The sequence below is a fragment of the Phaethon lepturus genome, unplaced genomic scaffold, assembly GCF_000687285.1.
Source record: "Phaethon lepturus isolate BGI_N335 unplaced genomic scaffold, ASM68728v1 scaffold37341, whole genome shotgun sequence".
Taxonomy (NCBI): Eukaryota; Metazoa; Chordata; class Aves; order Phaethontiformes; family Phaethontidae; genus Phaethon; species Phaethon lepturus.
Genome location: NW_010520463.1, coordinates 1 through 21,206, shown reverse-complemented (window position 1 = coordinate 21,206; position 21,206 = coordinate 1). Strand labels below are relative to the sequence as shown.

The window sequence follows — 21,206 nt, the reverse complement described above, 5'->3', positions numbered from 1 at the left end:
CAGGAATGCAGAACCAGAGCTCGGTTTTGCTGACTGCCTGTCTGCGCCCTCAGAACTGGAATTATATTCCTACAAAAATCCCTACAAAACAGTACACAGGCGTTTCCCTCTCCGAGATGCATACCGTGTCTTTTTCTCACTAAAGCTAGACAGGTTACAGCTTGAGTATGCTAAACAAGTGCATCCAACTTTCTATCAATCACATTGCTAAAATATCAAACACTACACCATGAGGAAGATCTTTGGAGTATTATCAAAAAACTGAAATGGGAAAAAGCACTACAGAGCTGTGATAGCTTAAAATTGCCATTTTCTCTGATGAAGCATAGGGACTCACAACTATGTGGGTCTGCCTTTTACATTTGGTGACGCAACAGCATTGCCAGCACCGTTTTCCACCTCCACCAAAATGTCATTTTTAGCAATGAGTGAAGTTAAAAATAGCATTAGAGAAAGATTTGGACATTTTTGCGTTGTAAATTAAACTAAGCTTTTCATAAAAGAAAAAAAAACTTTTAAAAGAAGTTGATTTATCATCACAGCTAATAGCTTTACCAAGTGTCCCAAGCTCAGACAATATTGCAATCATAGCGAAGAGCTTTCCTGCTCAATTACAATTTGGAAATACATAGGCTTTACCAAGAATAATAATGCTCTTTCACACAACCATGTCAGAGCTCTTCGTAAACACTAATTCCCTTAAGCCTTCATTTACTCTGCTTCTGAGGTATGTAATTACCACCACCCATTTTTATTTATAAGCCACATTTTCCTGGGACTGCCTGCCTCACAAACTTGAACACAGTGTGCTTTGTGTTGTATCTGGATGAGGCAGTGAAAACATCCTACATTTTATAGGTGAAAACTGAGACAAATAAAATAATTCACAAGCAAAGGAGTGGTACCTTCTGGCATTCAGTCCTGTACCTCAGCCCTCTTCTCCCCACCCCAAAATATAAAAATACTACTCCTTGACAGGTGTTGCCTTCAAGAAACACTGAATTCTTTTACCCAGTATTGATGAGGTCTACCACGTCGGGTCTGGTTCTTGCTTTATTTGAGAATTTTCTTCTGTTTCTGTAGTATCTGTTGAAAAAGCAGTAATGAATGGAGGAAAAAGGGAACTTCCCAACCAATTTTGTTACTGTTGTACTTAGTAAGTAAAAAATTATGAAAATATGAAAAGCATTAATTTAACTTTTTAAACTATTTAAACGATAAAAACATATTCACAGCAATCTGATTCTGTGGAAATTACCACAATTACTTCAAGGTAACAGCAGGGATCTTACAGAACTAGTTTTTAAAGAACAGAAGTAAAAATGGGCATTAGAAGTGTATAAAACTTACAAATGCTTTTCACGTAGCTGAAATACTCACTGGGCCAGAAAGATACTTAATCCAAAAAGGAAACAACACATAATCAGTGAGAAATGTCAGATATGTCACTGTTTTGCGCTGCATCCTGCTCTTCAGTCCTTCTCCCTCCTCTTTGTCAACCAGCACCGTTCCTTCCTTCAACCCCTCATGGGATACGCGACGCTGGGTGAAGCTTTTCCAACACTCTCACGAAAGTCTGTAGCTCCTGACTTCAAAAACATCGGGCACGACCACTGTTTCACGTTTCTTAAGATGCTGTCTTCCAAAGCCAGCTACCGACATCCGAGCCTACCAGTGCTCAAGCCATGCCTTCTGGGTTAGTTATTAACCTAACTCTTGCACAAACTCTTGTTTTCACAGCACTGACTATTTTGCAGGGTTTTTTTTTTCCCATCTGTAGGACTGCTTCTCTTCTCAACTAGATACAGATTTCCACATTATTATATTTCAATCTATCCAAAACAAATTTCGACCCTAGCTAATTCTTCTGCTTCAATGCACAGCATCACACAGGAAGGCATGATATGCTTAAAAAAAGAGGAAGAAGTTTTATCTTGTTGGCTAAAGCATTCATCATCTTTTGATACAATTTTTTTCTCATTTCCAGGAGACTTCATTACAAAATCTTTGCTTTTTCTTGTTCACAGGGACGCTTGGAGGTAAATCAAAGGAATCTCGTGCCTATATAGCACTGCCTATATGACCCTGAGCCTGATTTTGTTCTTTTTACAAACAGAGAATATTATGTTGGAAGGAAATTGGTTTTTCACCGAGGTTGTTTGGAAGGTTTGGGGCTAGGGTAATTCATCACTACAAAGCCAAGCCATTTCACCACATGATCATTTTATACCTTCCAGTCTAGTTCCGAAGCGATTTTGAGTTCTTTAGCGATTGCATGCTTTTTCTCAAGATCATTCCTCTGGTTACTGGGTCTGAATCCAGTTTTAGATGACAAATTAAAAAACACGCTTGTGTATTTCTTCAAAACCATCACTTTGAAGGCCCATAGCTGGATTTCCTCCACACAGAAGTATTCAGGAACAACTCTCTCTCTCCTTCATCATCTAACAATTTCAGTTAGTTTCAATTTCATAGTTTTGGCATTATAAAGACATCTGATGTTCCAGCTTTCAATAACGGTGAGCTTAAAATCTGCAGCTCAGCTCTTCTGTGACTCTAACACTTGCTGCCTTTTTGTCTTGATTGCTGCAACAGGATTGATCTATACTCCAAGACAGACCTACTCATAACCCTTGGAGCGAACCTGTAACCGAGCTTGTAACACTAGTTCTGCTTGAGCATGTTGGCTTGTCTCAGAGTTCAGGGACACGACAGGGAAACTGAAGCAATGGAGACTGGAAAGGGCATTTCGCTGGAAAAGGATACGGAAGAATGGGAGTGCTGAGATTTGCTGCTTTCTCTTTGGGGGAACCTAAGCAGGATTAGGGGATGAACTCAAGTTGAGAGTTTTAAGACGACAAGCGCTGATGCACAGCAGCCTCCATCCCAGTGCTGTTGGCTGGGTTGCTGTCAAGCTCCTACTGAGATATCAGACAGCCGCCTCAGGACTACCTGGCACGAAAAACTGTCACAGCACCTCGGACCCCCTGCGCCAGCCACGCCAGGGGCAGCCACAGCCATCCCGGGCCGCGCTGACAAGCTGGGGCTGTAGCAGAGGCAGCCTTGACAGGACCAGAGCACACAGCAGACACCAGCACCCCAATTCTCTGGTCAGTTCAGTATCCCTAAATCTCCATGAACACATGCAAAAGCATGGGGCAGGTAGAAGATCTACAGCCTCCTTGGTCTCACATACATCAACATCTGAGAAAGATACAACTCAAGTATATTCTTGGACAATAGGAACACTGGATGTTTTTCAGAGCTTAGGTTCTGGAAGAACAACAATAGTTCCCCTCCCCACCACCCCCTCACAGTATATGCAGGCCAATAGGGCATTCAAATTTCCTGATGACGGCCATCATTCACTTGCAGAAGTTGTGGAAACTACTGCGTTGAATAACTAGATGCATCGCTCAGGATATGAGCAATCACTCAAAGCCTATATATAGTCATGACTCACCAACCAAGAACAACAATTCATAAAACTGCTTTGTAAAATGATTTGAATAATAACTTTTGCTGCAGAGTATTTTTCACATGATGCAGAGTGATATTAATACAGATGAAAAAATGTCCTGGGAACCAATAAAAGCCCGTTTTTTGTTGTTTTGATTGTCCTGCCTCCTTTAAAAAAAGACGCAACTTTGTTCAAGATGACTAAAAAATATTTGTTTATAATAACCGAAGACAAACACTTACCTCCTACAGATACTTCTATTTGGCTTGGTTCAGCTGGCTCTTAAATTAAAAAAAATATAGTCACATGAATATGAATATAGTTTCAACAGTATCAGATATGTATCTTAGAAAAATTAGGAAAATTAAGTTTTCCCTGAAAAAAGCCTCATTTTTTCTCTTATGATCAGACTCAAATTTCTTTGAGTCTGAGATAAATGTGCGTATCTATAGAGTCTGAAACAAAATGTAAAAAAATACCCAAACATTTATTACATTACACTAACACTTTCTCTTCTGAATATGGTTCACTGTGGCAGACATATCACCAAGTTCTACCAGAACATAACGTGCACTTGCACAGAATATACCAAGTTTGGACCCACTTTATTCAACCTGCTTAAATATAAAACTGGATTTAAAAAAAAAGTCACCACTTTTTCTTAGTATTGTCTTCAGTGGTGTATTTTGGAGTAGTGTATTTTGGGGGACTGTAGGAAGGTGCAGAAAAGAGCGCAAAAGTATGTTTTAATTCCATCATGGTTTTTCTATTATCTATGCTGATGGATAATAGAAAAATCATGATGGAATTATAGATGGACAGGTGTTGGAAAAGCCATTTCATCTTTTTAACACTGTGGGTGAGTTAAGGACAGACAGACTACAGCAACGTCACTGACTATCAGCAGCTGTTTTCCTCCCTTCCACCACCTCCAAACGTAAACAGAGGAGCCAGTAGTTTCCTTTATAATTATTTCCATCATACAAATGTCCCTCATTCTTAAAATGTTTATCAAACGTTTTTTCTTAGCTTCCCAGTTTCTTTGACTAACAGTTTACTCAGTCAATTGCAAAAGGCTTTCCCGCGCTACACCAACCTGGGATACGTGTTTTTAAAAGGTCTGCAAACATTTAGAAACTATATTGGGTCAAAAGGAAGTTGCACAACTACATTTACTTTAGCTACTCATAGCATAAAGCTAACTTCTCCATTCAGATTAAGAGCCATGATGTGCGTGCAGTCCAGACACAGTCTAGCAGGGGGTTACAGAGCTGGGCAGTGAGTAGAAATTCCAGCAAGACCCCATTCTAGGTTCTTACATGTTACACAGGCAAATTTCACTTGGCTGAACATCTGCCTGGTGCAGACACACACATACTTTGAGTTAAGCAGACAGCAATGAATGGATACTGAATTGGTTTTATATATTGCCCCTACTCATCCTTCTTTTCAGCTCGCTCATCATCTGCAAAAAATCGAATCAAGGAACATGCCAATGACACAGCCTGAAGGAAGCAATGGCTCTTTCTAGTAATTTATTAATATTTAATTGCTATAAAAGTCACTGTTGCACACCATCTGTCAAAATAAAATGGCTCATCATGAGCAGCGCATACCCAGGACATGACTACTAATATCATCTGCCAGTAAGATCGAGCACTCCATACCCTACCCCTTCTGCAAGGACACGCATCATGTTCTGCATCACCTGGCAGTACTGGTGCTGCTGCTGGTGCTGTTGGTGGTGCTTCTGCTTCAGCTTTTTCCATCAGCTCTAAGATTAGACATGATCACTGTTTAACTTCACAATGAAAATGGTCCCACATGTAACACAAGGGCAATCTTACTTCTTGAATCTGCAAATCCTGAAACTTGTTGCATGAACGGGTTACTAACACTTGTGATTGAGCTGCAGTTCAATACTTTTTGCTACAGAGAAAAGCATTCCCTACCTTGCCTGCAAGCACCAAAAATCTCCTTGCAAGTTCTCACATGTTCTTCAGAATAAACATAATGCATCATACGTACATAAGCAGTAGGCTCAGAGCCTTTCAGTCATTCACCTTGGTAACTAGCAATATCAGATCACTTTGATCATAATTAACAGACATGGATGCTGCACAAACCCCACATGTTCAACGACCAATCTGCTCCTCCAGTGATTGAAGATGATCAGGTGCCTGTGTTGTTTTTACTCAGTATATCAGCTAGCTTCAGTTCCAAAACATGCTTACAGTTATGCTGGATAGACAACAGATTACTACTTCATTTCTAATTCAGTTCTCTGGAAATGCTATGACACACTTACCTGCTTGAAGGTTCCCTCTTACAAAGGGACCTCTTTCCCACCTAAGAAGGTGTGCCTAGGACTGGTGAGCAGGTCAATGTGAGTTATTAACTATAGTATCTTCCTGTGAACATTTTTACTTGCAGTTCATAGACCTCAGCATGTTAGCTGCAACATACTGGTGGCTGGATGCAAGTGAATGAACGCTGGGTAAGGCCAAACAAACAGCAGTAGGTTATTTGGCCTCTGAATTTCTAATCTGACATTGGCTCAGAAAAAGAACATGAGGCAAGGGACACTCTAATGACAGTGTTTTGCAGTTTGTTTTTTCTCTTATATAAGATCTAAAAAAACAGGTCACAATTATTTTAGGCAGCTGAAAATACCATGACCTCCTTTTTTTTTGCCCCCAAACGATTTCATTAACATGGTCAAATTGGCCATGGCATTTCAGGTAATTACACTCTGCCTCTCTAAACTGTTACAGTTTCAGCAGAATGCAGAATTTTTCACTGGAACACAGTTGTGCAGCTACTGGAAAGTTCTTGCTTATTAACGTCTACTGTGATGGATCCGAACCTAAAATGTAGGCACTCCCATGTAAGTCTGTTGCTCAGTCAGGGTCCTAAATCTCTTTGTGACTCTGCAGCTGAAAAATACAAAATCAGTATCTTGCATTTTCATATCAAAGTTAATGCTAATTGTATACTGTTCTGTAAATTTATCACACTGCTCTCAAGTTAATTGCACATGCATGTTCAGTCAGGAAATCTTAATGAGACAGACACAGACAAGAGTTATACATAGAACTTAACCACTGTGGAGCCTCTGCCACTAAGCCAAAATGCAGGAAACGAATCCTAGTAAGTCACAAAAATACATTTGCTATCATTGTCTCATAAATACTTACGATTGTTAATCACAAGTCCGGGAAATGGTCTGTAAAAAAAATTTTTTTTAAATTTACTCATTCTAAAACATACTGCATGAGGTCTCCCTCCCAAGGCAACCTCACTTAACCTTTTGTAACAGAGGTCATGCTAAAAAATGAACAGAAAGTCGAACAAAACAGAAGGAACCGTGATAGCAGCTCTTGGGCACCGTGGTTTGTTCACTAGCTTTTTGAGCAGTAACATACACAGAAAGATCTAAATCCTTCCCTCAGCCACCACTAATTAACAAGGGAGTCACCTCTTCGTCAGAGCTCAGTTAAACAAAACGTACCAAGCAAGAGTCCTTTCAGTTAGAACACTTCATGATTAAGGGTGGAGAATTCAGACCCTTAGTAAAATATATTTAAGACGTTTCCCTCTCTAAAGACAAGCTGATGTTTTTAGACTACTGTGAAGCAGTCTATGATTTGAGAAGTTACATAAACTGATAAATTTTTGTTTTAAATTTCTGAACTCCTTTCTAGTATGATTCCAAAGTTTCACCTGTTCCGTTTCATCCATGCAAACATACTTTGTATATATGTGTGTGTGTATATGTCTATGGAAATATACACATACAAATAAAATTTACTTACATCGTAATTGGACAATACTGTATTTTTAAATATTGTAGATGACAAACTCATTTTGTAAAAAAAAAAAATCTATCAAAGACTTTGCCTTAACTCAGGATTCCTAACACAACTGAAATATTTAAAAAATATTGATAATAATACTACTACAAACATACTATTTACTGTTAAAAGCCAAAAAGCTCTGGACTGCTCTCAAAACTAGGTCTTATAAATGGGAGAGTAAGGCCCACAACACTTTAGGACTCTGTTATATAACATTAATAGGTTTCAACTCAAAAGACAGCTTGCTGTAATATGCAGTATTAATAACATTCCCTTTGTCATACTAAATTGGACGTGTCCTCCAAAGTGTTACCAACTTCATTCATGCTATGAACCTCCGGGCTTCATTTGAACTGATATATTATTATCTGAAAGAGCCAACATCTTCCATTATTCAAAGATGCATGGCAACTTCCATTCTTTCAAATCTCAATTTATTCAAGCTACCGGGCTGTCCTCGCAACATCTGTACAATCTAATCAATGGCAACTACGTACCGAATGACAGTGAATTTGATAAACTCTGCCGATTCCAAAATCTTCCTCATGGAGCTGATTTCCAGATAACTGGGAGCTTTAAACGCCACGCCGGGAGGCATCCCATCCACCACCACACAGCCGGGGTTGATAGTGATTTTTCTGTATGGGACTTTCACAGGAAAATTCATACCAATGGCTTCACCTAAACGAGAGAGGTTGTGTTTATTTTCAAGTCTATGTATTTATGTTTACATTGAAGAAAAGGTCCTCAGATAATTAAGAAACTAAATGCAAACCCAAGCTTTCTATCAGATCTGAAACTCTGAAAATTCACTTGACAATGAAACCATTACAGCGTTAGAAACAGATGTTTAGGATTACACTCATGAACATTACTACGACAGTGTTAGTTACAACTCCAACCGTGTCAGCTCACCGTATAAAGAACACAGATTCTGTTTGTACTAAAAATAGGTATAGAACAGGATATCTAAAGAAATAGCTACATGAAGAAAAACACAGTGTTTCCTGCAATGCCACAAAAAGCAATTCAACACAGCACTAGTGAAGGAATTTCAGATAAAAAACCTCAGGTCATTACTGCTGTACGATGAAAACACAAAGTAAAAAGGGAAAACTACACACAGCAAAAGGTTAGGTTGCGTTTTCAAAATTACTCTAGTCCCAAGTATTAAGAGGTCAGGATTATGAAGCCCTAAGAACAATCATGGATTGCCAGCAAAATAAATGTTTCATCCATGTTTACACAGAAATAAAGACGAAGGGGCAGGGAAGACACAACGTAAAGCAATCTGTACTCTTAGGATTTTTTGTTTAAAACACCAAAGAACCTACATTACTTGATTCTTTTTGAAGTCAAAGCCAACATTCATATGCAATTCTCAAATTTGTTTATTTTAATGATGATATATATCATCCACTGTGATGATTCAGTAACTTCAATATGAACAACATTAATTGCATTCACACCTATGTAAAAATGGGGAGTAAGAAGCAATTACCAAATTTCCGGCTAAAAAGATCATTTACTTGCTCTCTCAATTGTCTGGCCTTTTCCACTTTTGACAGACGCTCACTTTCATCATCTGGAAGAAATTGTTAGAATAGCATCAGAATTAAGCAGGTTTTTCTTCCTGACAGTTGTTTATCATTGCGTGTTTACACAAAGCAAGTATACCCGAGTTCTTCAGAACAGGCGCCGTCTTTGTTCCTAGTTTTAGCAGTAACACAGAATTGTAGAAATATGCAAAAATAGACGGTTGTTAAGAAATCTGTGAGAAGTTTCAAAGTATTTACATAACCAACATCAGATTTACGGTCTAGACATGATTTTGTAAACTAAAGCTAAACCCTCAAATTATATTTTATTTTCTTACAGTACGTGTAATGATGGGGAACGGTAAAAGCAAAGTGACCATTCAATAGATGGCCACAGCCTGCAATATTCCTCAGGTTTCTAATGAATGTAATATATGCCTGAGAAAGTAGCAATTGCTGTTAAGACAAAGCAGTTCAGTCTGCATGGTTATTCAGTTCAGTCCGAGCCCTGACCTCCTGAAGTCGCCAAGAAGGATGCAAATCGGTATTTAATTTAGTACATACGAAAAAAGGGAAAAATAGAGATATTTCTTAACTAGGGGCTGGGCCACGAATATTCTAGAGATGTCATTGAATAGATATTCATGAAAGTTAGAAAATATTTAACATCCCAGGAAAAATAGAATGCTAAATTATGCTCTTTGTATTTACATTTCAGTGAAGCAGCTTGACTGTAGGAAAAAACTTCAGACTAAACAAACGTCCCAAAGAATATAAGCACAAAAAGTCTGATGTGAAACCTGACAGTATACACACCTGGTATAGTTACTTGAATGATGTTAAGATCTTCAACACCTGCAGCTGTGTTCGCCACTGTGTTTGTTGTGGCACTTGCTATATTGGCTATATTAGATGAATTATTTTTTCCTAAAAGTAAGAGAATTGATTTAAAAAACAGTTGTAAGAAGCCCAAAATCTTGATCGTCATATATACGGAAAATATTGCAAAATAACAGATATTTGCAAAGTTTACAAATCAGACCCAGTCCCAGTTTCAAAACGGGTTTCAGCTTCCAATGAGAAATACTTATTAATGGTACACACGACTCTGTCTTTCCTAGCCAAGTGGAGAAAGGGCTAGATTAAAGATAGTGTTAATCTTTACCTAGCTGGTTTCCTAGAAAGACTATTAAGAAAAGGGAAAAAAGAGTATTAACAGAAAAATCATCTTTCTTGCAGTAACACTTACTGATTCACAAAAGAAATCCCTTACAGTTGTATCTGTAAGTCACACTGTCCAGTGGCACAAACTAGCGTAGTTCAACTAACTCAGTGGAGTTTTGCCAACCCATAGTAACAGATAATAATATGACTCAAAACATTTAGTCCATGACCTGCCTCACACAATTTTCTACCAGCTATCTGCACTCCTATCTGTGGAGCATGTTTAGATGACCTACGTATCAGGACCAAATAATTTACCTATCTCTAGACCTGAATTACTTCTGTGGATCACACATTACTTGTTTCATTTTGATAAAAGGTTGTAAAGAATATATTAGAGGCATGATTATTGTGAATAATTAAAAAAATTTTAGTACCTCCCTTGCTAAAGCTGTATTTAAACTGTAAAAGGTAAGTGCTTTTCCCAACTTAAAAACAAACAAGCAAACAAACAAGCCAACCACAATGTAGAATGGATCTTTCAGGAATTCATTAACACCATGCAGCTCTCCTGCTTTGTGTTTCATCCTTGAAAGAAACTGTTATTTAGAACGTTATGCAGTTGCAAAACTCACTTTGGGGGCTTCTAGCAGAACTTTCCTTAACGGCCGCCTCAAACATCTCAGGCCTGCAAACAGATTGAACATTTCATGTCCAATAATAAAATCACATTCATCAACATTAAAGAAAATGTAATTTTCTAATATTATTTTATTAAAGGCAGGAACCAAGTGATATTGCAAATGCTATATTCCTCTCAGCCAGACAGCCAAGAATGCAATGGCTGAGAGGCTCCACAACTTCTCTTGCTATGATTTCTACACTGGTACATGGGTATCTAAACCTATTCTAGACGAGAAAAAGAAATTCTTACAACCCCCAATATATGAATCTCCACTTCTCAGCTCTTAGTACACTGCCAGGAAGTTCTGTGAGTAACCCATAGATAGTGCTTCACGCAGTAGGAACTAAAGCAGTGATGTGATGGGCTAAGAAGTCTGGATTTGCTCTTCCTCCAAAAACAGGTTGTGAGTGTCTTTCAGAACAAAAAGAGATTACTGTATCCTGCTCCACCTCTACAAGAGCTTTCTGACCATTTCCTCACTTACCAGAAGTATTCCAGTGTGTACTTTATAGAGTGATTTACCAACTCGGCAACGCAATTTCATTTTTTGGTCTACATTTCAATTCTCATAGAATGCATTATCAAAGACATATATAAGTCTTACTTTTTAATAATGAATTTTATCTTAGATTTGTTTCTCAGGATCTTCTCTAGTCTTGGAATTCCAAAAGTAGAAGGCCGGCGGAATGGCACCCCCTCAGGTAGTCCTTCCACGTAGAAAACCTCCGGGAAGGACTCAAACAATGCAAACGGCACCTTCACTGGTTCAGTCAGCCCCAGCGCTTCCCCTGAAATGCAACAGAGCAATTAAGCTACCAGCTAGATAACTGATGTGTATGTAAAAAGGAAAACTCGGGCATAACTGGTATATAATAGCTGGCACACACATACTAGATTAGGTGGAACCAGCAGGCCTTGGTGTTTTGGTTTTTTTTTGGTGTCAGCTACAAGTAGGCAGGAAAAAATAAAGAGTCTCAAACATAACTCATTCTGTTGCAGTAAATCCGATCATAATTTGCAGTTAAAAATATTAGTATTTATAGACAGCTCATGGCACTGGCTTGGTCTGCATGTAAGATTATCCCATCTGTACTCCACTCTGTTACAGGCAATGTATTCTGTGTCTCTGCTGGAGAATAGCACCAAGGCTAGGTGACATCAGTGCTCTTGCTCCAAAAACCGCACTTAGAAGAGTAATGAGAAGTCATGACTTCCAAAAGTCATTAGTTTCCAAACAGCCTGCACTAGAAGTGCTGGGATATGATGGAGGACATCTCTCCATCATGCATTAAGTCATGCAGAGATGGAAGTCACACTAAGAACCATTCATAAGCTGAGTGAAGAAAGCTTAAAAAGATGTGCCAGGATGTGGAGTCACTATGTCTCTGGGTCATTAAAGAAGCAGCAATCCAACCACAACTTCTCCATTTCCAAACCCAGATAAAATAACTAGTGGAAATGTGACACAACTGCAAGCAACCTACGTGAGAATGAACTCAAATAAGAGATTGTCTAGAGTGCACAAGGATTGCAGGACCTTTGGAATAAACATGTGAACGTATCTATCATATGTCTAACTGTATGTTCATAAGAAAGACATCTCGCTAAAAAAGAATCAATAAACTTACCACATTTTTCATTAAAAAGATTTTCGACTTTCTGCTTTAAGTCAGTAATTTTGGCATTCCATGCCTCTGCCAGGAGGAAATTGGAAGAATTAAATCAACACTCACACAATGAATCAGTCCTTGAAGAATACTTTAATAAATGTTTAATAAATTATTATGCTTGATAGCTGATTTACTATGACGGTAAAATGCGCAAAACGGCTATCATTCTGCAAACGGCACCGAAATACTCTGCTGCAGTCTAAAGCTACATCCACATGAATCCTCCTTTTCCTAAAGCTTTGAAAAATACTGCTAACTAACACAAGGATGATTAAAATTGAAGCGAATCCAAGAGTGACCCAAATTTACAATATCAGGCAACATAAAAATTCATCTGAACCAGCACCCAGAATAGCGGTAGAAAGTTCTTCATACGTTCAGGGACATAGCCCTGAGACACATGCCACTCTCTTGAGAACTATAAGCTCTATCATAATTTCAACTTCAGAGGGTAAGATTAACTGTCCTTCTAACTAGGCATTTCATTTCTGACAGCGATCAGCAGCGATCCCTAAACTGGTTTACTTGTGGTTTCAGTAAGTGGTCCTTAGCAGGTCTACAAAACTAAAAACTCAGCTTAAAGCTTAAAAAAGTTGCAGACTTCTTTTCTTAAAAAAGGCCTAGATCTAACAATAACAAGCAAGTTCAAGAAAACTGTACACATCTGTGAATACAAATACTGCCCATGCCAAAAGGAACAGCCGTACCAAATCACTATCTTGTATTCATTCTAAACTGGCTCAGTAGGAGCAATTATAGGAATTGCTTTGTTCCGTGTTTTATGACCATATGGCTAAAAAGAAAGTATGGGAGACAAATACAATAAAGCAAGTAACAGCAAACTCCTATATAACATGTAGGTGTTCAAAAAATGTGCACATGTGGCACTTCAGGATATGGTTTAATGGGCACGGTGGTGTTGGGTTGATGGTTGGACTTGATGATCTTAAAGGTCTTTTCCAACCTTAATGATTCTGTGATTCTGTGATAAATATAAGCAAATAAACTCAGAATGTAAGGATGCTGAAAAAAGGTTTCATGAGACTTGGGAACTGCTTACAGTTGCTCTGAACACAGTCACTTATCTCACTTGACTATGAGGAATTTATCTGGGTTGCAAATTGACCCTGCTTTCAATGCAAGGGTTTCCGTGCTAGAGCGCTGCACAGACAGGCCTGGTCCTCCATGGCTAAAAAGCTCTGGCCCAATGCTCATGAACACAACTGCAAGGCTTCCAGTCCTGTCTGGATTTTTATTCACTGGTTTTCCAAAACTGGAGAGGACGATAATGGTGGTCTTGCAAAATCAGCTCTGATAGATCGTGGCTTACTAATGTTAGTTCAGATCTTTCCTAGTTCCTACACACCACTTGGGTATCTAGGCACAGTGATGCTCAATATTTCACGTTTGTGGAGCGCTTATTAAGCTTATGCACGATATCAGATCTCAGCTGGGTTTATGCACTCTTCATAGTGTCTGTGAAATAACAGAGCAGCAGAAGGCTAAAGGGACACATTCTGAACCCAAATTAATAAGATCTAACAGACCCATGATGCATTTGTACAGCATTCTCCACACATCATCCAGGATTTCTCCGATACAGACTATTCTACATGACGAAGAACTGGATATACGTGAAAACAAGAACTTCAGTCATTCACTAACTGTAGAATAAAGCATGAATTCAAAATATCTCTGATATGTAATCACCAGAATTTTCCACACCAACATTAATAGAATGCATGTGTGCTAATTCCCACAATATTTACCAAAAGAAAACTCTCTTCCTCGTGGCTTGAAACTCATATTGGACCCATTGGTTTGAGAATTAGTTCGAACATCTGTTGTTTGCGGTTTATCACCTGTAAAAAGACATTACAGATATACATGCAGAGAGCAGAAGCAAGCCATCATACAAAAAGAACGACGCATTAAACTTGATTACTAGAGAAAACTTAACTTCTGAATCAAGAGTAGAATAAAAAAACCCTTAAGAAGTTCTTCTGGGGTTGTATTTAAGCATTTGATACTACTGAACACGTCTGTAATTTTTCTGCTCAGGACTACATCAGTTCCCACATCTCTGCTTGGAATGAAAGGCCCAAGCAAGCTGTCAAACTCCAACATTTACCATCATCTGCACAGAATCCAGTATTATTCAGAAACAAAAAATAAAACTGATTCTATATTAAAGTGTTTCTGGAGCCCTGAAATGAAACTGAGTTTGCTACATGAGGTGCATGTATAAATTAATTATGGGCTATGAAAACTGAGAACAGAAAACATCAGAAAAATAGAATAACATTGTAAGAATATTTCATGATATTTCTTCCATACCTTCTTCAACATTAACTTCAATCTCTGTGACCTTTGAATTGCCTGCAGGACTTCGTGACCTTTTTGAACTCTTTGGACTCATTGCTGGAAGTCAATATAATACAAGGTGTAATGCATAAACCCTCTGTAATGTATATCCTGCACAGCTAATGAAAAAACAGCTGTATTCTGAAAATTCCAACAGACTGAAGAATCACTCGTGCCTGTACTACGTACAGTCTGCATTGTAAAATCTGAACAATACAGTGACGCGCACAGCCTTAAAAAGTAGGTTTAGTACTCTTGAAAAAGACAGGTATAACACCTAAATTTTCACTCCACTAATTCAGAACAGAATACTTTGTTGTTTCTAAGTGTGAGGGACAGCTTTGGTACTTTCTATTATCTAAATAACAAAATTATTAACTTCTGAATTTTTTATAGACAACTTAAACACAAAAGATTTTCTTTTTTATTCTTTTTCTTACAAAGCTTCATTGTTATTTACTTTTCACAGCTGTAAGTTAAATATGGTTTAGGCCATTAATAGCACAATAAAAGTTGTCAAAATTGGCTAAATTCCATTTTCTGTATTGGAATAGTCTAAAATAAAAAAAGTAGATAAATTTATGTTCTGAGTAATTTTCTCAAATAACAGCAGATTTAGAGGCTACTATGCTGTATCATCTTAAATAATGCCTGTTGTTTGCAACGCCTGTGTTTTTCAACCACAAAGATCTCTCAGTCTGCTAAGGAAGCAGAAAGTAAGTATTTATGAATTGATGGCAGCAAATAATACTTAATTGTTTACCTTTAGTGTTTATTTTACTAGCCAGTCCTGGAGGCAAATAGGAAGTGACAAGCTCAGGCCTAAAAGTTGAACAAAACACAATCCAATCAATTCCACATGCAAGAAAAATAATACAGCAAAATATTACAAGTTTCTTGGAATTCAGTTGAGTTCCAATTTACATAACGTCAGCTCTCTATAATAAAATTCTGCTAGAAGCATGGGTGACTCTCCATCTACTATAACCACAAAAAGTTAGAAAAAACAAAGCTACATTTTCTGTTCTGTAATTTTTGCCTGGGCTATAAAAAGAAGGAAGAGAAAAGAAGGAAAAAAGCTTCCAGGTGCAAGGCCATTTTTTCCCCTAGATCCTTGATGCATGAAACACGCGATTTATATATCTATATAAACTTAATAAGGAAGGTATATCCTGTCAACAGATAAAACATACCTGTAAAATGTTCTTTCTGTTTCATGGAAACAGAATTTAGGTAGAAGGTTGCTGGGAAGAAAATCAAGTAACTTCAAAATCAGTAGTAAAAATAAGTGAATTACAAACATACTTTTTAACAACAAATTTGATTTTGCCACTCCCACGGACAATTCTTTCAAGGCGTGGAATTCCAAACCATGTGGGACTCCGGAAGGGGATTCCTTCTGGCAAGCCTTCGACGTACAGGTACTCAGGGTTTGATTCAAATACAGGATAGGGAACTTTCACTGCCTCTGAAAGCCCCAGAGCTTGGGCTGAAAATAAAGATGTAATGGTAGTTTACACACTCAAATGGGTGGTCTTTTATCTCAAGTGATTTTAAGAAGCTTGGCTTACAGAAGCTCTGCTACTCAGAGATAATTAAAAAAACCTCAGAGAAATATTTAAATAGATTTTCTATTATTTTCTGTAGAATAATTTCAAATGGGGACTTGGTCCTTCTTGTTACAGATAACATCTAAGCCTGTAGTGCCTAATATTGTCTTCTGAGAACTTTTTTCATCCAAAAGCCCTTTATGCACATATCGTCATCTGTTTTCACACAAATGGAAAAACTATGGCCTGGGCTGGTGTTACAAAGTCATTTATGTCAGTTATAGGGAAGAGTCAGTAAAAAGTAGGTAAGAGGAGTCAAGATATCCATATCTGTCCTAGTGCATTTCTGATCTGATGGTTAAATAAGTACAGTAAAATTTCAAGGTCTTTTTACAGGTGAGTTTTAAAATGCAGCAGCATTATAAAACAGTTCGTTTAACATTTAACTTACCAAACTTCATATTAAATATCTCTTCTACTTGCTTCCTTAGCTTTGTGATCCTGACGTTCCAATCTTCTTTGACTGAAAACCAGAAACAGATATATGTCAGAGTATTAGCCAGTTCTAGATAAAGAGGTACATTCGAACACATTTCTTTCAACACAAGAACTTGTAAACTATCCACACAATCACATCTGAGTAGACCAGGACACACAATGAGTAACGATTATTACTTAATTACTTAAATGATACACGTAATTCCCTCTACATAATGGAAAATCTGTTTAAATGTAGTTACATGTTTCAAACATCAGCCTGAGCGGCAGAAGTTGTTCTTCAGAGCCTTTAGATGCAGGAAGGAATTATTCCAGTGGCTCTTACAAAGTTGGAATTAATTAATCATCGTGCATAAGAACAAGAATCTTTAGAATAGGAGATGAGGATTTAAAGAGTGCTTTGCTAAACATTTTGATTAGCAGAAAAAGATCATCTTCACTCTTGTTCTCTATTGTAAATAAAAGCCAATTATAGGAGTGCTAGCCAGAGCAGACAATTTGTAGCTTAGGTAGAGAAGAAAGCAAAGGACACTAGCAGCAACAAAAGTACTTCTTTTCTGACAAACAGCATCATAATTCATTACTTTGCATCATAACCCACAAATAACAGTGAATTGCTACTGAGCTAAAACCATTCAGAGTTGTGGAAAGCACGCATGAAAGAAGCTATACAGAAATTTTTTGTTTCCAAATAATTTTTGACTAACAAATTACCTGACCTTGTTTATTTGCAGCTTCTTATCTTTTCAAGGCAAGATGCATTAATATTTTTTTGCAATCTGGCCTACTTATCTGATAGATTTCACGGGTATTTAACATCTGCACCTGTGTTTATACTGATTCACAAGTCGTAGTCTTACTGGCAAAGGAATTAGACTGACTTATTTACTTAAAAAATCAAAATGATGTTCGCAGATTATCTGCTGAGGGAACAGGATTACTACGTTGCAACAGAATAATATTTTGCTTTGAAAAAGGTCTAATATTCTTTAGCAACATAAAGTTTTCATCTGCAGTAGGAAGATCCTCAGCCTTTGCCTGGGAAAATGGTTTTCACTGGGCTGTGAGCTGTGTTTGCCTGTCTGACACCAAACCCTGGAGCCTGGTAAGCTCTGTGGGCACTGGTAATACCAGTTAGTGAAAAATACAGTGAAATAACTAGTACAAAAAAGAAATGTTATTCTGAACATTCAAACAGTCTGAGTGTTAAGAATCATGACCACTGCGTGTCCGTTCTTTCAGAAAGAGGATTTTATTAGCTGGTTTTTTACTGCTATCATTGGCTGTTAGTACTTCACTGTCAAGTTGTCGGTTATATTGTCAAATGTGATGACAACAGGGGTTTTGGCAACAAAACAAACAAAGAAAAAAAAAAGAGACTGCCTTTTCCTTCTGCTCCACATTGAACACACTCTTTTCCTGAGTGTTAAGAATCATGACCACTGCGTGTCCGTTCTTTCAGAAAGAGGATTTTATTAGCTGGTTTTTTACTGCTATCATTGGCTGTTAGTACTTCACTGTCAAGTTGTCGGTTATATTGTCAAATGTGATGACAACAGGGGTTTTGGCAACAAAACAAACAAAGAAAAAAAAAAAGAGACCGCCTTTTCCTTCTGCTCCACATTGAACATACTCTTTTCTACTGAGCTACCCTCTTCCTGAATATGAGCCTCTTCCTAAAATCTAAACAAAATCCACAGTATGTTGTGATGACAGAAGATGACTACTGCTTACATGATTATTAAATCATAGTCTTCCCTTATTTTTCCCTGCAGCGAGCTCAACACAATTATTTCCTAAAGCTGCAGCTTGCTCATCCAGTGAAACGCATGTGGGGAAAAACCTAGGAAGCCCTGGATCTCTGGGTTATTACTACAAGCAGATTCATAGTCCTAAAATCACCTAACAAGATCTGGATTGTACGCTTTTGTAGCAAGAAAGTGCCAATACACTCCAATTCAGAGCATTCGGAAATAAAAACCCGATCTGATTCTTCTCCTGTGTTGAAGACACTTCCATGCTTTCGAGAAGTCGTTACAAGTCCTTATCAACAGAGGCCTGAAAAAAGCCCAACAGAGTCAGCTGTGAGATGCTAAGCTGGCTTTGATTCAGGCCAGGAGAGTAACCCCAGCTCTGCCGGGCCGTGAAGGTGAGCCGTTCTAGTTATTCAAAGACAGCTGGACAGCACCACGATCCAGAAAGCCATCCACGTTCATGATGACCAATGTATTCTTTTCAGACCTCATGAAGAGCAGGTCAGCACACTCATCACAGAAGGGTTACCTCTTGAAAAATGTTGCACTGATCCAAATGTGTTTCCCCACCAAACCCTTCCATTCCCACTTGGAGACAGCACCTGTCTTACCTGGGGTGTTTGACCTGGGCTGAATGACTTCAGTTGAAGTGAGAGTTAGCAGCTCTGGCCTGCAACCAGAAAACAAATAATCTGCCCATTCTCGACATAAATTAAATACTGCTACTTATTATGATGTGAATTGAAAAGTTCAGATTTTTCTATTCTGTATCTCACACTTGTGAACATGCTACAAGGATGTTTTGGAAGACTTGTCTGGATTGCAAATACCCACTTTATAATGCAGAGTAACTAGAGGTGGACTTCATGACTTAATGAAACCAAGTGGTTGACTAGACAAAGGGTGTTTGTTTGGCCTCTTTCTTAAAAAAAACATGTTGAGGCATTAAGAAAAACACTTACCTTTTGATCACAAATTTTATTCTGTTGCTCACTTGAATTATTTTTTCAAGGCGAGGGATTCCATACCAGGAGGGACTCCTAAAGGGGATACTCTCTGGCAGCCCTTCAACATAGAGGTCAGTAGGATGGGCCTCAAATTTCTGGTATGGAACAGCTTTAGGCTCAGTGCTCCCCGTGGCCTCGGCTGTCAGAACAAAATACATCCAGTAACTAGTCAGTTCGGCCATCAACATTTATTAAAAGCTAGCTAAGCTACCAATTCTTCAGGCTGTTGCAGTCATGATCTTAGAACCTGGGACAATGCAGGATATCTAAATCCAACAGAGTCCAAGTCTCAGCACATCAAAACCACAAAAATTTACCATATTGTATCATGTTGCTATTGGGCAGTCACAATGCTAGACTGAAGATTATTGGGTTCCTCACTGAGGCATAATACACTGGTTTTATTCAAAGTTTTTAATCTATTATAGAACATCATGCAACATTTTCTTCTAGCTCTTATGAAGTTGTCTTTTTTTATATTGCAGAGAACATAAAAATTCACACAGGAACATTCTAATACTAATTTTAATGATACTGCAATGGATATAAATAAGTAAATGTTTTTTTTATTCACCACCAAAGGAAAAAAAATCCAAATAGGAAGGAATTGAGAGCAATTAGAGGAGCTGTACATATAAGACTTATAGATTTTTTTAACTATGAATTTAATCTTATTGTATAAGCAGTCGAGCAATACATTCTTTTGCACTCAACTGCCAGGATTTTAAGTATTTGAAAAAACTGATCAAAGGTCTCATTCACGCAGACGTTCAAAGGAAATAATGAAAGCAACCTTGAAGAAACACAAAGCCATAAAAGAAAAGAGAGTAATAATACTGTACTCACCAAACTTTTTACAGAAGATTTGATCTACCATCTTTCTCAGTTTGGTGATTCTGGCATACCACTCCTCTTTCACTGTATTTGAGAGCGACACAGAACAAAAATCAACATTCCCTAATTATTTTGGTTATCTTTTCAGTCATTCAGTTTACAGCATGCATAACCATCCTGTGCTTTCAGGTCACCCAGAAAATATTATGTGGAAGAAGTATGGATTCAACTTGGAACTAGGAAAATTAATTATAAAAAATAATTAAAACTGTACAAAAATCCATTCAAACAGTGACATCGCTCTTGCTACAAAATACACACAGTGTATTGGCATGAAGAACTGCAATGCTTTCATCATCTGCCTCCAATCTGTAGATCCCATTTGGAGATGGGATTAATTTCATTTTTGTTTCATTTTTGAAAAAGTTATCTTGATATTCAGTGCAGAATTTGGTATGCATACGGGATGAAAACTTGCTTTCAAGGAATTTTCACTAAGCACTGACAACCCCAAAGCAAGCTTTTACAATGGGTGCACACAGCAGTTTGCTCCTTGCTTTATATTCAAGTTGAACTTCCAGCATCCATTTCTCCCACTGTTCACGGACAATACTTTTTAAACGGTGATTAATAACTACATCAAATGACTCTAGGGATTTTGTCATTCTTCTTGAGATGACAAGCCGCTTAGTTCCAACTCTCCAAAATGTTTCCTTAACACTAATGAGTTAAGTCATAATTTAGACACAGAACCAAGCATCTGGCAGCTACGTAGATTAGCATATCCTGGTCAATAAAACAAGGTTCAGAATCACAGAATCACTA

The 21,206-nt window shown here is 37.9% G+C and overlaps 1 protein-coding gene across 1 annotated transcript in view; it reads right to left on the bottom strand.

Moving 5' to 3' along the window:
• Positions 1–20,504, bottom strand: part of LOC104628724 (general transcription factor II-I-like) — a gene marked incomplete at its 5' end in the record, with an annotated part of 21,536 nt that extends 1,032 nt beyond the window's left edge. Inside the window, 18 exons of the mRNA XM_010297393.1 lie at positions 1,012–1,086; positions 3,703–3,741; positions 5,169–5,234; positions 6,658–6,686; positions 7,815–7,998; positions 8,819–8,902; positions 9,672–9,782; positions 10,655–10,707; positions 11,309–11,492; positions 12,333–12,398; positions 14,144–14,236; positions 14,712–14,795; positions 15,502–15,560; positions 16,044–16,227; positions 16,740–16,811; positions 19,152–19,210; positions 19,503–19,686; positions 20,394–20,504. Of these exons, the coding sequence (XP_010295695.1) occupies positions 1,028–1,086; positions 3,703–3,741; positions 5,169–5,234; positions 6,658–6,686; positions 7,815–7,998; positions 8,819–8,902; positions 9,672–9,782; positions 10,655–10,707; positions 11,309–11,492; positions 12,333–12,398; positions 14,144–14,236; positions 14,712–14,795; positions 15,502–15,560; positions 16,044–16,227; positions 16,740–16,811; positions 19,152–19,210; positions 19,503–19,686; positions 20,394–20,504 (1,721 nt within the window). The remainder of the gene's footprint in view (positions 1–1,011; positions 1,087–3,702; positions 3,742–5,168; positions 5,235–6,657; positions 6,687–7,814; positions 7,999–8,818; positions 8,903–9,671; positions 9,783–10,654; positions 10,708–11,308; positions 11,493–12,332; positions 12,399–14,143; positions 14,237–14,711; positions 14,796–15,501; positions 15,561–16,043; positions 16,228–16,739; positions 16,812–19,151; positions 19,211–19,502; positions 19,687–20,393) is intronic.
• Between the last annotated feature and the right edge of the window lie 702 nt (positions 20,505–21,206).